Below are 13,400 nucleotides of genomic sequence, written 5' to 3' on the forward strand. Positions count from 1 at the left end.
TTTGCAAGGTAAAGAAATAGTGTTGTTTAGAAGTATTGTCTATGTCTGCCAGGGTTTATATCCTCGTATTTCTGATTATGTGCATAATTAAAAAAATAAGAAGCTGATAAGCATGGTGAACCTAATTGCCCTCTGCTTCAAAGTATCGAGGGAGCCATGACTTTGTGAAATAGCTTGCTGATTGCGCTCAGTATCTTCCAGGATCCGTCTGAAAGCATATTGTCAACAAATGCTTTAAGTATGCTGCCAATAAATGATTGTTAAGGTGGAGATGATGAAATCATAATTAAGAACAAAATATATGATAGAGCTGTTGTCACTATTTTCAAAACAGAAGTGCTAAATCCGGGAAATTTACAGTTAAACTAAAAATAAATTCAAATACTTTAAGATGTGGAAATATGTGGAAAGGGGATCCAAACTTCCAAACTCTTTTCTGTTGCCAGCTGCTCTGACTTCATGTGTAGTTAAAACTCAGAAAAATGCGGTGCAAAATCTTTTTCACTCTTTTTTAACCTTGCTGCTTAGAGTTAGTTACATCATGGAGGGTTTGTTTTTTTTTTCCTGCTCCTACCTGTGTATTTAAGGATAGATTTAATCTGATGAGCATCTTCATGGATTTGCTGGTATAGTTCTTGTGGAGAGAGAGATATTTCTCAAAATGGCTACCAAGTGAGGGCAGTAGTGGCTTCATTTTCACTGAGAAATGAGATAATTTTTTTTGGCGGTTCTTTCTAAAGGAACGATTTTTTTTTGTGTGTAACTTGTTAGATGTCCTTGTATAGTTCAGCTTTTTCTGAACTACGGAAAATAATTGGGGAAGGATGAAGAGATATGACTATTAATAAAGCAAATTGGGAATACATTCTTTTCTGGACACTAACTTCATTGCACAGCCAGATGCTCCAAATTCCCCTCCCTCTCTCCCTCTTTCATTTCTCTTGAGCACTGACTCCCTTTATCTGCTTTGAGGCTTCACCCAAATCTACTCTCCTTTTCTTGCAACTAACCCTGCTCTCCTTGGTACTTTCTTTCCCTCTTGCCAGGGCTTCTTAGGATAGCATATGTCTGACTTCCCCTTTACCCTTTCTTACTTCCCTTTATCTCTTTTGAGACCTTGGCATCTTAAGCCATTGTGGTATAGGAGGATGGTCAGAGTGAAGAAGTAGTTGTTTTTTCTCTTGTTGATTTTTTTGTTTTGTTTTGTTTTGAACTAGAACATGCTTGCTACTACGAGCTGTGGTGGTTAGCAGTGGCTCATACTGGTCATTCTGCCGACCAGATGCCCTGGATTCTGCCTTTGATCTTTTGTTTTATTTATTTTTCTGCAAAGTCTGAGGCCTAAAATATATAACCACCCTCTTTCTGTCCTGACTCTGCATCCTAACACTCTCCTTTGCTATGACTTAGAGGGTGTACCTGCATCTGATTGATAGTTAATTGGTATCTTTCTATATTTGCTCAAGTGGTTGTTCAGTCAGATCTGTGAAGTGATCTGACTTGCCTGTGGCTATGTAATTTGTGGAGCAGATCAAGTAGAATGGCTGGAGTGTGCAACTGAGCAGGTGATGAGCTTTCAGCTGCAGTGCATCCTGAGATTGACAAAGGCTGATCATGCAACTACACCTTTAAAAGGCAACTTTTGTGCAAGATGTAATTTTAAACACTTCAAATTGGCATGGCTATCAAGAGAAACAGTCCTGCACTCTTCCTGGTGGCTGTTCCCATTCTCATGTTGACCCTTTTCTTTCCTGGCACAGGTATGATCAGTGCCCCTCTGGCTGTGCAGTGCAAACTGGAATGGAGGGGTAACATGGGCAACTGTACTAGTGGTCGGTTGCAGGAAGCTCCTTCCCTTCCCCTAGAAGCTTATATTGTTTCAGCATTCATTCAGCCTCTTCTTAAAGAGGTGTGCTATTGATGAGATTACTGTTTACATTGCTTCAGTGCAATATTGTGCTGTAGTCCTGTGCTCATTCAGGGGCTTGTGGTGTGCATCGTATTGTGTCACCACAAGCATTTCTGTACCGATGCAGTGAACTGATCTGATTTGATACATAGCTTAGCAAAGAGGGCTATTTTTAGATGGCTTGCTGTGCAGGACATGCACCCTTGTGCCGGTATTGTGCAGGTAAAATGAAGGTGGATAGCTGAGGAAAGAGTATGGCTAGCTTAAGCCTGTGTGGCCACTGGAGAGGGGAAGAAAAAAGTTTATTAAAGTTACAGCTTTGTAGCTGGATCAGGGAGCTGATCTGCCTTTGTCCTTTTGCATCCTTCTCCCTCTCACATCCTGTTCTCTCTGCTTCCTCCTCAACACAAAAGAAAACAAAATCCCTCAAACACCTTCTAAACCAAAATCTTGGGCTATTTTTCAGTTGGATCAATTATTTGATTCATTTCAACACAAACATCTGTGATGGTAGTGTATGGCTAAGGGAGTGGTGATGGGGTATTTGGTTACAGTACAGGTAATGCCTTTGAATCAGGAAGTTACCACTGTTTCCTTGATAAACTGATTTAATTGTGGTATTGTTGGCTGTAACAGGGTTCATATGGAGACTAGATAAGCTTGTAGCAGTGTCTTGCTACTGATTGCAATCTTCCCTACAGTCCCTTTCCTTCTACACAGCTAGGTGACATCTTTGAGATATGGAAGGGCTGCATAGTCCCTGAGAATGACAGCACCCTGGAGCAGATGCTGCCTTCTTGGACAAATTGGTCTGGCCTGCAAGTTGTACCTGGTTTCCTGGATGTGTCTTGAGAAGGAGGATTGGCAGTTGTAGGTTGTGTAGTTGGTGGTGGTAGAAGTGTGTTCCCACCCTCAGCCTTTCCAAAGGCATGCTTGGAGTACACAAGAACTGAGCTGTGCTTGTATGAGACTTTGGGAAGTATTGACTGTGGTATGCATATATAGTATAATTGCTCTGAATGTGTGCATTTCCCAGGACCAGTGGACCCTATGTATTTGTGATAGGTCCTATTGTGAAATTGAAGCGACTGTGACACTGAATGTCTAAAGCGAAGTAGCGTGTTTGACCAGAATGCCCGAGGACCACAAATCTAAGCAGTCGAGGAAAAAAATGTGCCTAGCTTGATGTGCACACTGTTAAGATGTGAAAACTCCCAGGAGAACAAATGGAGCTTCCTGCTCTAAGACACTGAAAAGAGACTAAATGCTCCTAGATGTGGCCCTTGAGAATAAACTGTATTTTTTGTGAGGAGGGGTTGCATTTGATGAAGTCTCATTACACGCATTCTCTCCCTAGCTGCTGCTGTTGAATGATCTGTGTAGTAGGTCATATTTAGCAAGCGTGTCACTTGTTCAAGAAATACTGTGAATCTTTATCCCTCTTTACAGGTTTGCAACAGTGAGGTATGACCAGACATCCAAGAATATTAAAAACCAGTTCATGCATCTGACCAACTACAGTGTCAACAAGAAGAGTGGAGATTATGTCAGGTACTTGGCTGGAAAATGGAACTTGATCTCTAGAGGCTGAGTCAATTTGCCTAAGTTGGTCTAAGGCTGGTGTGAGTCTGTAGAGGTAGGCCAGTGGTGTCAACTTGTTTCTTTAATTTATTTTTAGCTGTGATGATCCTGAAGTAGAGGATTATGGAAACAAGTGGAGCATGAGTGCAATGCTGAGGTACTTAAAACAAGAGGGGAGAGACACTGCAGGTCAGTACAGATCCTGTTCTTTTATTCCTTTGTCGAATCTTAATAATCTCACTAGTACGAATCCTGAGAAGTCAGGGAAGAGCCCCAGTGAGTCCCATTGAGCACCAGAGCAGGATGGAGGGAAGCATTGTTCCTTACAGCTGGCTCACTAGAGCTGTGCATTTATTCTTTATCCCCAGAGATGAGGCCTACCCCTTCCCTTTTGCAGATAATATTCTGAGACTTTCTCAGGGTGTGTTTCTTAATATTTTACCTACATTTCCCATTTCTTAAGGTCATTCTATTCCTTCTAAAAGCTTCCCTCCCTCTGCTGCTCCCATGGCCTGTTCAGTCTGATGAGTGACCAACCTCTGGAGAACTGTGCCAGTTTGAATGACTCTTGGATGTGGTGTCATCTTTCCATGGCTCAGGTTTTTGCTGGGTGTTTTCATTTCAAGTCTGTGTTTCATATAAAATAGCTCCCTTTTCCACACCTTTGCCAGGTCTGCTGGGAGTAAATGCATCTGCAGAGTAGAATCCAAGTATATCCTTTAAGGGATACTGAGGCATCAGTAACACTACTCATAGCAGCTATGCCCGTATTGCAAATGTTGCCAGGGAACATTTAGATGATGGAGGAAAGGGTTTGAATCTGGCTTTCAGATGGAAGGAAACTTTTTCCCCATCATATGTGTGCATGGCTGTCCAGTCACTTGCACCATATGTTTTCAGTAAGGTGTGTACACATGGTTACTTATATTGATACATTTCCACACCCCACTCCAACCTAAAGTATAAAACATGCACACTTAACTATTAAGTAAACTGCTGAGCCATGCAAGCAGGTTTCTCTAACTATACATTACAAGGCTTCTTGCACCTTTCTCTGATGCATCTGGTTCTGGTCATAGAGAGGCAGAATGCTGGCTGGAAGTGCTGGCCTGGCAAGATTTTTGTGCTCTGGGATGTCTGTGTGCCCTTAGACATTCCGTGCTGTGTTGCTTCCACTTAGTCGTCTTCTGGCACAGAAGTTCGTGTCTGAATTTGCTTGCATGCTCCTCTGTAATTATTCAGGTCCCTGCATGTCATCATCTGAACATGAGAAATAGTAATTGTAAGCCTAAATCGAACTCTAGTCAAGTGGTTTGTGCTAAACGTTCTTTGGGACAGGGATTACCAAATGTCTGTGTGGGTTTGTTGGAGGTGTTATGTGTTTGCTTGTGCTCACTTTGAGGGATGGGGAAGGCTTCCTATCATCCCTACTAACTTTTCAGATTAGGACTCCAGTGTTTTTTCATTCACTCCTCCTCTCACTTCTCTATTGCTTGTCCTTGAAAACAGAAACTAAGTGTGGTGTGCTTTCTATTGCATGACTCATCCCAAGCCCAGTGTAGAATCCAGGTCTGCATCTAACGTGCATCTTTTCTTGCTTTTTGCTCCCTCTGTCAGCTCAGATTCCTGTTCCTGAGCTCTGTTTACAGGCTCATACAGGAGTTGGAGAGAACTTCCTTACTGAAACTGCAGATTATCTATAGGTCAGCGGGACTGGGAGCTATCACCAGTCATATAATTTTGAAATGATTTGTGAATCATGGTATGGGAACAGCTGCTTTAGAGGAAGGTGCAACATCACAGAACAGTTATCTTGTAAAAGTCCACAAGAAAAATTTTTGTATCTCAGTGGCTATGACTTGTTCTCTGTAGTTTAAGGGCTTATCTCACTAACCCACTCTTGTTTAATCCTTCCTAATACTCTGAGTGGGTGGTGATCAGACTCCAGCTGATTTGTGCTGATGTGCTTGCCACATGTTTCTGCTTACTTGCACTGTATGTATACTCACTTTAATCATTCTCATTTGTGAGTATTTTTGCACTAGAATTACTTATGCATGTATCTATGTACTTATGCTTGCATGGATTTCCAAACATCATCGCTCTGTCATCCATAGGCTATCACGTGCCTTGATTCACAAAGGTATCTGTCCATATGCATATTTTCATGCTTTTCTAGATATTGTGTGCTACTTCACAATCTACTTTTCCTTTTTTTTTTTCTCTTCCCCTCCTTGCAGCACTGATGGCCAGCGTGGAGGACCTGATTATCAAGACTGTAGTTTCTGCCGAGCTGGCCATTGCCACAGCTTGTAAAACTTTTCTTTCACATCGTGGCAGCTGCTTTGGTAAGGCGCTGGGGGTATATTTGTTTGTTGGCTCTTGAGTACTGTTTGAAACTTACAGCTTTCTGATGCTGCAGAGGAACCTGCATTCCCTATTGCAAGGAAGCCGGATACTGTTTGTGTTTTTTTTTTTCTCAGTATAGGCCTCTGTGAGGGCAGGGGACGTTGAATCACAGTTGCCCCTGTGCCAGTGTCATTCATCAGAATCTCATGCTAGAAAATGGGATGATGAAAAGGGACTTGAAAGGGAACTCAGGAAGTGCTGGAAAGTTGAAGTTCCTGACCCACTAGTGCCCTTGCAAAGGATGGCTGTGGATGATTAAACATCCCTTTAGAGCATTTAATATTTTCTCTTGAGCTATCTAGCCCAATGTAGTTCTGAATTATTGTCCTACATGCATCTGGTGACTATGGAGGAATGTGTAATGCAGTGCCTGGAATGACGGTGGTGGTAATGCTTCTGGGCTTGTGCTTGTGTGAGAGTACCGCGTGGTGGCGTCTAAGCCTGTTTCTGGCAGAAGCTGCATGCAGAACTACGTGCTGGCAAAGGGATTTGAGAACTCGCTGGCAGCAGATGCTGGGACGAGGTCCAGAAAGCAGCGGCTGGTACCACAGTGTGCCTTCTCCCACTTTCCAGTGGCTGCTTCCCAACCTTCCCTAAAGAGGCCTCCCCCTGCTCTTAGCCGCCCTTTGGATACGCACACGAAGATGGAGTCTCAGAGCGGGGGGAATGAGTCTAGAATTAGTCTCAGCCAGTGCTTAAACCAAAGACCAGGCTTGGCTTAAGCTATCCTCTCGTTAGGTATTGGGACTTAAACTGGCTGTGACTGGTAATTTCAGTTGTGTGGTGCTTGCATTGCACTTGGCTATTGACAATTCTGCAGCTTTCAACACTCTTCACATAAAAGCTGTCACCTTTGGATATTTGGGGGTGACGAGACAGTCAAGAATCAAGGAGGAGCCATGGCTGATATGTTGTTTGGTTACATGCCAAACTAGCTACCTCTCTGGCCTTAGCTTCTCCTGACTGACTGATGCCTTTGTTCGAAGTTGGAGAACCTTGGCGTACATGGGGATTTGAGTTAGATAATAGTTTTAGTGAAGTAGCAGTTCATCAGCTACTCCAGAAATATCAACAACTGAATCAAAAAAAAAAAAAACCACAACAAAAACGACAAAAACGCTCACCAAAAAACTGTAACTGCCTCTTTTTTTGCTTCTCCCTTTTCCTCCCTCAGTTGTGTCTCTAGATTCCTCTGAGCTGCGTACGTGGAAACTAATGTTCCTCATGTACTTTCTGCTGGGCCTGGCTCTGAGGTTATCCCACTTCCTGCTGCCTCCCCAGGGCTGCACTAACCACCCTCTCAGATGCTCCCCCACAAATAAACTGTTTTGTTCCATTTATTTCAGTGTAAACATAAATTAAGAGCTTCCCAGGAAAAAGAGCTTAAGTAGGAGCCATACTGCTTCCCTAGGGAGCCTGAGGCATTTCCAGAGCTCAGTACGTTCTGCCACCTTCCCCCACAATTAAGTGGTGGTCCTTGTCCCAAGGATTTGAACTGCCCTTGTCATGCTTTATGGATCATTGTTCACCCATGTGTCTTGTTCTGACATTCTTTGCTTGTGCCACTTCTAACCCTGTTGTAAAAAAGGCAGTTTTTCTAGCTGGAAATGTTCAGAATGGCTGAGTTCATAGCTGTTAACATGAGGGAGAAAACTGGGAATGAAGATTTTGAGGCAGCATGCAGAGGCTCCCAAGAGCCTTTTCTTTCATTCTGGGCTGTGAACAATGAAACTGCATGTGTGTCTTGGGAAAGACTGATCATTTGAAAAGTATCTCAGACTAAAGAAACCTATAGCTGAGATTCAGAGACAGAGGTAGGCCTTGTTTGGAAAGCTTCTAGAAAAATATGACTAATTTAATGTGTTTTCTACTCCAGTCTTTGTAATGCTCTTTTAGGGAATAGGAGTCCAGCAGAATTGCCACCTTCTTGCTAAAAATTAAATCACAAGTACTTATTTGTCTAGATTAGGTTGCCCACTTTATTTCTCTAAGAGTTTAGCACTGTTAGAATGGAATGGTCCTTCATTCCTTTCCAAAGTAAATGTTTTTTTTTATATAATATACTTGTTTTCTAGATTTAAGGGAAGAGACTTCATGGCTTCTTCATGTTCTAAAATAAGACTTGTGAGACGGTGTGTATGGTTCTAGCTACCCGTGCTTGCCTAGAAAGTGAGAGTGGTAGGTCAGGATGATTCTTTCTAATGTCAAAGCAGAGTGCTGCTCACAATTTGTGGAAAGATTGTAGTGAGTCCCCTTTTGGCCATGTCATATGAGCTATTTACTGCATTCTAGTAATCAGTTCTCAGAGGACTTGGGATGCTCAGTAGTTTTGTTCCTCTGAAGCGCATCACAGAAAGTAGTGTAAGTACTACATGATTTTGTTGCAGCCTTGTTCACGCATTGTTACTAACAATGCGATCTCAAGTCTCTATTTTGTTCTTTATGATTAGCTAATAATTCCTCATGTAAAATTAAGCTTCAAGTAAAAATTGTCTTAACGAATAGCTCTAGAGGAGGGCGTGCTGCAGGACTGTGAACCACTGCATTGTCCTGAAGCTGGTCACCAGTTGAGTTGTTGGTTGCCTCTGGAGCCTTCTTTAAGAGAAACTGGATTTTGCACTGACTTTGAGGGACATGACAGCTCAGTGGGAGCAGGAGGTACGATAGGGATATGCATGCCCATGCCAATTAAAGACTGCATTGTTCTGCCTCCTGGAGTAAGCACTTCTGGGTAGGCTAGAAAAGGCAAACCTGCTTTCAGACAGTCTGAAAAATCTCTCTGTGTGATGTTTTAGTAGGGGATGAAATGAAGGCAAATGGGTGCAGCACGTATTTTTGCCGGCATCCAGAGTAGCACTGTTTTCTGTACTCATTGAAACATGAGCCTGATGAAGCAATAGATATAAGTCCCCTGTTTCATTCCCAGCTCTAATCGACCCAGCGGTGACACTGTTGAGCTCTTCTGCAATCAAGAAGGCAGAGCAGGATAGGATAATAGGCACGTTGATCCCACCAAAGTAATGAGTTTCTTACTTAGCCGTTCCTGTGTCCTAAGGCTGAATTGGTCAGGCTTACACTTCTAATCACATATACATTAAGATGGTATAGAGCAAACAATAAACTATTGTGCTACTTGAGTGGTGCTCACCTGGAGCTAAATGCTTAAAAAAGTCTTCATTTGTATGTAATCACCAGTTCTCAACCATCTATGTTGCTATTCTTCATGAGCATTTAATTTTCTTGGCAGTAGCAGTTGACCTGTTTGGGGGAATGGTAGCCTTTGGTAGTATTGAACAGTGCTGGCCTGCTCCCCAATGAATTTTGCAGAACACTAACAATTTGAGATTCTTAAGGAATTTCTGTGCAGACTTGCTTGACATGAGTATAGGTGAGTCCCTGCTTAGAGACTTAGGTCAGCCCTACATATACCATACACATATCCTATATCTTTTTCTGATTTCATAGATGACATGTCAAGGAAAAGCAGAACAGGTATTCCCTATGCTTATTTTTTTTTTTGCAAAGCTTAATCCATTCTATTTTTATACCTGTACTGTCAGTCTTAGCATCTTTACATACTGGCTTTAAAGCAATTTGGAATCTGAAAAAGGTTGTCCTTAGAGTCCTCTGGCTACCGTCAGATTCAGGAGCCCTGTACCTTTCAGGACAGGTCTTTCGATGATCCAGTGTGCCAAGGTAAGTTTTGCAATAGAACTATATCTTCAGAATTTAACAAACTGTCAGCTGAGCCTGAAGGGTAAAATGACTTCAAAGGACAGGTCTTCTAGTGATAGCTCCTGTAGGAGTAGAGGTCTGCTGCTCTGCACTGTTTTTCTTACTTGTTACTTCATAGCTCTAAATGGTACCTAACTGATTGTTGATGATTTAGCACCCAGAGCTTGTCTGAAAGAGTCAGAATCCCTGTTGCTGCAGTAGTTCTCTGGTTTCTTTGGAAAGCTGTTCTCAGCTTGGTAGCACCAGTTTTCTTTCGCAGGGTGCTGGGACAGACCTAGGAAGAACTAACTCTTCCAAAACCAGTCATAAATGACCAGCATTGTCAATTTATCATCAGTGGATTTGTATTACCAAAGTCTGAATCAACCCTGTCTCCCATTGCATCTTGTACGGTGATTGGTTCTTGTAGTGACATTAAGGTCTTTAGCAGATAGTTGAGAACATGGAAGTGAGGAACACCAGGTTATTCTTGTCTCCCAGTTTGCCTGGGGCTAAGGTTGTTGGAATTTAGGAGCTTGAAATCAGAAGAACTTGGGCTAATGTCAGGAAATATGCTCTTTCTCCTTCACCTAACGTACCCATGTATCTATGGAGCCAGCTGGCTTCTATTTTGATCTACCTGCTACTACGTTTTCTTAATTAGGCCATCTAAGTTTGTTGAAGAACAAGTAGCAGCGTTTCTACTCTTCTGTTCCTCAATGACATAAGGGAAGTTAAGTCATGTCCAAAGGTGGTTATTAGAATGTCAATCTCTTCACTCACTATGATCTCGCACACTAGGTTGAAGAACTTTCTCCTTCATGGGTGATAATTTATTTACCCTGTAAGATTAGGATTATAAAGGCAGCCCAATTTGCACCAAGACTCCTGTTCTTTGATGTTAGCCTTGAAGATGGCCGTATTAGCTTTTCTGACTGGAGCAGAAGGATGATTCTGAGTCTGATTTTGGTATAGGTGATGAGCCCAACTGTAATCTTCACTTCACCAAAGAAAGTAGTGGTTTGTGTAGAAGGAGGGCAACCAAGATGATGAAAAGTATTGAGGGCAAGACTTACGAGGAGCGGCTGAGATCACTTGGCTTGTTCAGCTTGGAGAGGAGAAGACTGAGGGGTGATCGCATCGCAGTCTACAGCTTCCTCAAGGCAGGCAGCAGATGAGGAGGTGCTAATCTCTCTCTGGTGACCAGCGATAGGACACGAGGAAATGGAATGAAGCTGTGTCAGGGGAAGTTCAGACTGGACATTAGGAAAAGGCTCTTCGCTGAGCAGGTGGTCAGTCACTGAAACAGGCACCTCAACGAAGTGGTCACAGCACCAACCCTGTCAGAGTTCAAGGAGCATCTGGATGACGCTCTTAGTCATATGATTTAGGTTTAGGTAGTCCTGCAAGGAGCAGGGAGTTGGACTCAATGATTTTTACAAGTCCCTTCCAGCTCAAGATATTCTATGATTCTATGTAGGCATCCTGAAATTAATCCACTTCTGAAGACTTTTATTGTGAATGTGACTAAGTGTCCTTCAGGCTTCAGTAGAAGGAAAAAAGGTTGAGAAGTCATAAGTGATGGACTTTCTCTGGTTACCTATTGTGGAGAAAGTGCCTCTAAGTGAGGTAATTACACATTTGCCCAAGCTAGTATGACAAACTCTGGCAGGTGCAGGCTGCATCTTGTGAAGCAGACAAGAACACCAACATGTGGAATAATTCTGTCCCCTCTTGTTGGATCCTTTCCTGTAATAACACTGAGAGACAATGCTTTTCTCTGTTAAAATAAAGTTCTCTAAAAAAGGGAGTTAAACTGTTGGAGTGCAAGGCAAATTCCTGCACAAGACTACAGCACCAGTATTTTCCCCAAAGCCTTTGGTGTCTAGAGTAGAGGCTTCTATTCTACTACTTGATATGACACAGTGTGGCCTTTTGCTTATCAAAGCCTAAACTGTTATGCTGGCCTTCTGTAGAGTAACAGGAATGATTTGGGACCTGACTGTGATAGCCCCCAAGATGTAGATTTGTTCATGTCCTCATAGCTGTTAAGATGTGCTCTACCAGAGTTGAAGCAGGTACTGTACCATCACTAGATAAAGTGATGGAGTTCATTGATGGATAAAGTGATAGAGTTCATTTACAAAATACTGTGTAGTCTCTGAAGCCTCAAGTTTGGCAATATCTTCAACAAAGCAGTGTGTTCATCACTATACTCTTACAAGTTTTCCTCCCTTGCACTGGCTGGTTGGTGCTTTGGATGAAATTGTAGCACAGTTAACTTTTCTAACTGAAATTCCTTGATACACGTTGTCTATAAGGATATCTTTATATAAAGCACAGAAAAAGTAGGAAGGAAAAAGGGAAGACTAGAATTTCAGTGGCTCAGGTGTAGTTCCTTGCATTAGAAATGTCTGTGAATATGCTCCTGCTTAAAATGAGGCGATCGATTTTTATTGCAAAAGCAGAAGAAATGCACACTATGCAGCTTTTTTTCAGTATATGTGTCCCTTCATAACCTCAGCTTGTCTCCATTCAATTGCAGAATATGTACTTTGCAGTAAAGCTGCTGCTTTTTCCCCAGTGGACAAGCTGAAAACAAAGACCAGAATTACAGCGACCCTCTAGGAATTGTGCTTATTCATTCTATGCAAAATCATGAAAACATTGTTTGCGCTACCAGGCTATCACTTGTGACTTAGTTTCTAGACTTACAGAGAATAGCAAATTCTTTGGGGATATTTTCTAAAAGGGAGTGCCAGCGCAGTCTTTGACAGGATTATCAGCCAAATTTGGAATACGTGGTAGTTTACCAGAACCAAAAAGCTTGAGACCATGTCTCTAGCCTTCCTATTATTCTTAAATAATGACATTGGCAAAAAAAATCTCTGGCAGAACTGTTGCTGTTAGACTTTAGTCTGAAGCTAGCCCTCCTCTTGGGAGGGTGGGAAGCTCAGTCAGCAGTGACTTCTCTATGGGGGTCGGACAGGAGAGGCAGGCTGTTCCTGCTGAGTCTTGGCAACAACTGGTACCTCCTGATATAATTCCAGTCTCTTTAGCAAATGGCAAGGGTGAAACATATTTTTGTGGATTGTAATAGGAAGAGGAGGGGAGCAAGGGAAAGCACTGTGGAAACTTGATATCTTAGTTTCTTCTATTCTTCCCTTAATAACAATAGTGGTGCAAGGTGGGTTGTCATAGTGGAGTTTCACAGTAGAAGGATACTTCTATGTTTAACCTAGGTAGTGCATTTTCCAAATGCAGAAGAGAGCCAAGGAGATATTTCTAGGATAGTTGAAACCACAGGTAATTTATCTGCTGTTTGTGCCCTAGTATCCCAGGCAGACTTGAGAACCTCTTTGTGCTAAGCCCTATCTGGGAACTTGTGAGGCTTGATTCTGTTGCCAGAACATGGATATTGCATAGCTCCTGATGCCCTGACGTAGCAGAGACATCTGTCTAGGGGTTGTAGATATGACCTAGAACACAGGAAACTTGGGGTGTTATGGAGCAGCAGGGTCTCTTCCTAGGAGACCCTAAGGCATTGCAGATGGCATTAGATGTCTGTGTTTAACAATGGAATTGAGTCAACAGGGATACCCCAAAGAGCTTACTGTCCTAATAAACAAGGCAGACAGAAGGGAAAGGAGTGTAAAGCACTAGCAGCATGATCAGGGCTAGCTAAGGTCAAGAGGTTTCCCATATGTATTTGTAAAAGTGGATGGATTAAGTGCGTAACTGGGTGGGAAAGAGGGAGGTTTAAAGAGCAAGTGGTTTGGAAGGGAGA

General features: G+C 42.5%; 1 protein-coding gene across 2 annotated transcripts in view; it reads left to right on the forward strand.

The window, feature by feature from the left end:
• TTLL5 (tubulin tyrosine ligase like 5) overlaps nt 1-13,400 on the forward strand; it is a 149,972-nt gene that overhangs the window by 35,415 nt on the left and 101,157 nt on the right. For both annotated transcript variants that reach the window (XM_068398796.1, XM_068398795.1), the window contains exons 10-12: nt 3,359-3,460; nt 3,588-3,679; nt 5,731-5,838. In XM_068398796.1, the coding sequence (XP_068254897.1) occupies nt 3,359-3,460; nt 3,588-3,679; nt 5,731-5,838 (302 nt within the window). The remainder of the gene's footprint in view (nt 1-3,358; nt 3,461-3,587; nt 3,680-5,730; nt 5,839-13,400) is intronic.

Source organism: Nyctibius grandis, chromosome 4, assembly GCF_013368605.1.
Source record: "Nyctibius grandis isolate bNycGra1 chromosome 4, bNycGra1.pri, whole genome shotgun sequence".
NCBI classification, from domain to species: Eukaryota; Metazoa; Chordata; class Aves; order Nyctibiiformes; family Nyctibiidae; genus Nyctibius; species Nyctibius grandis.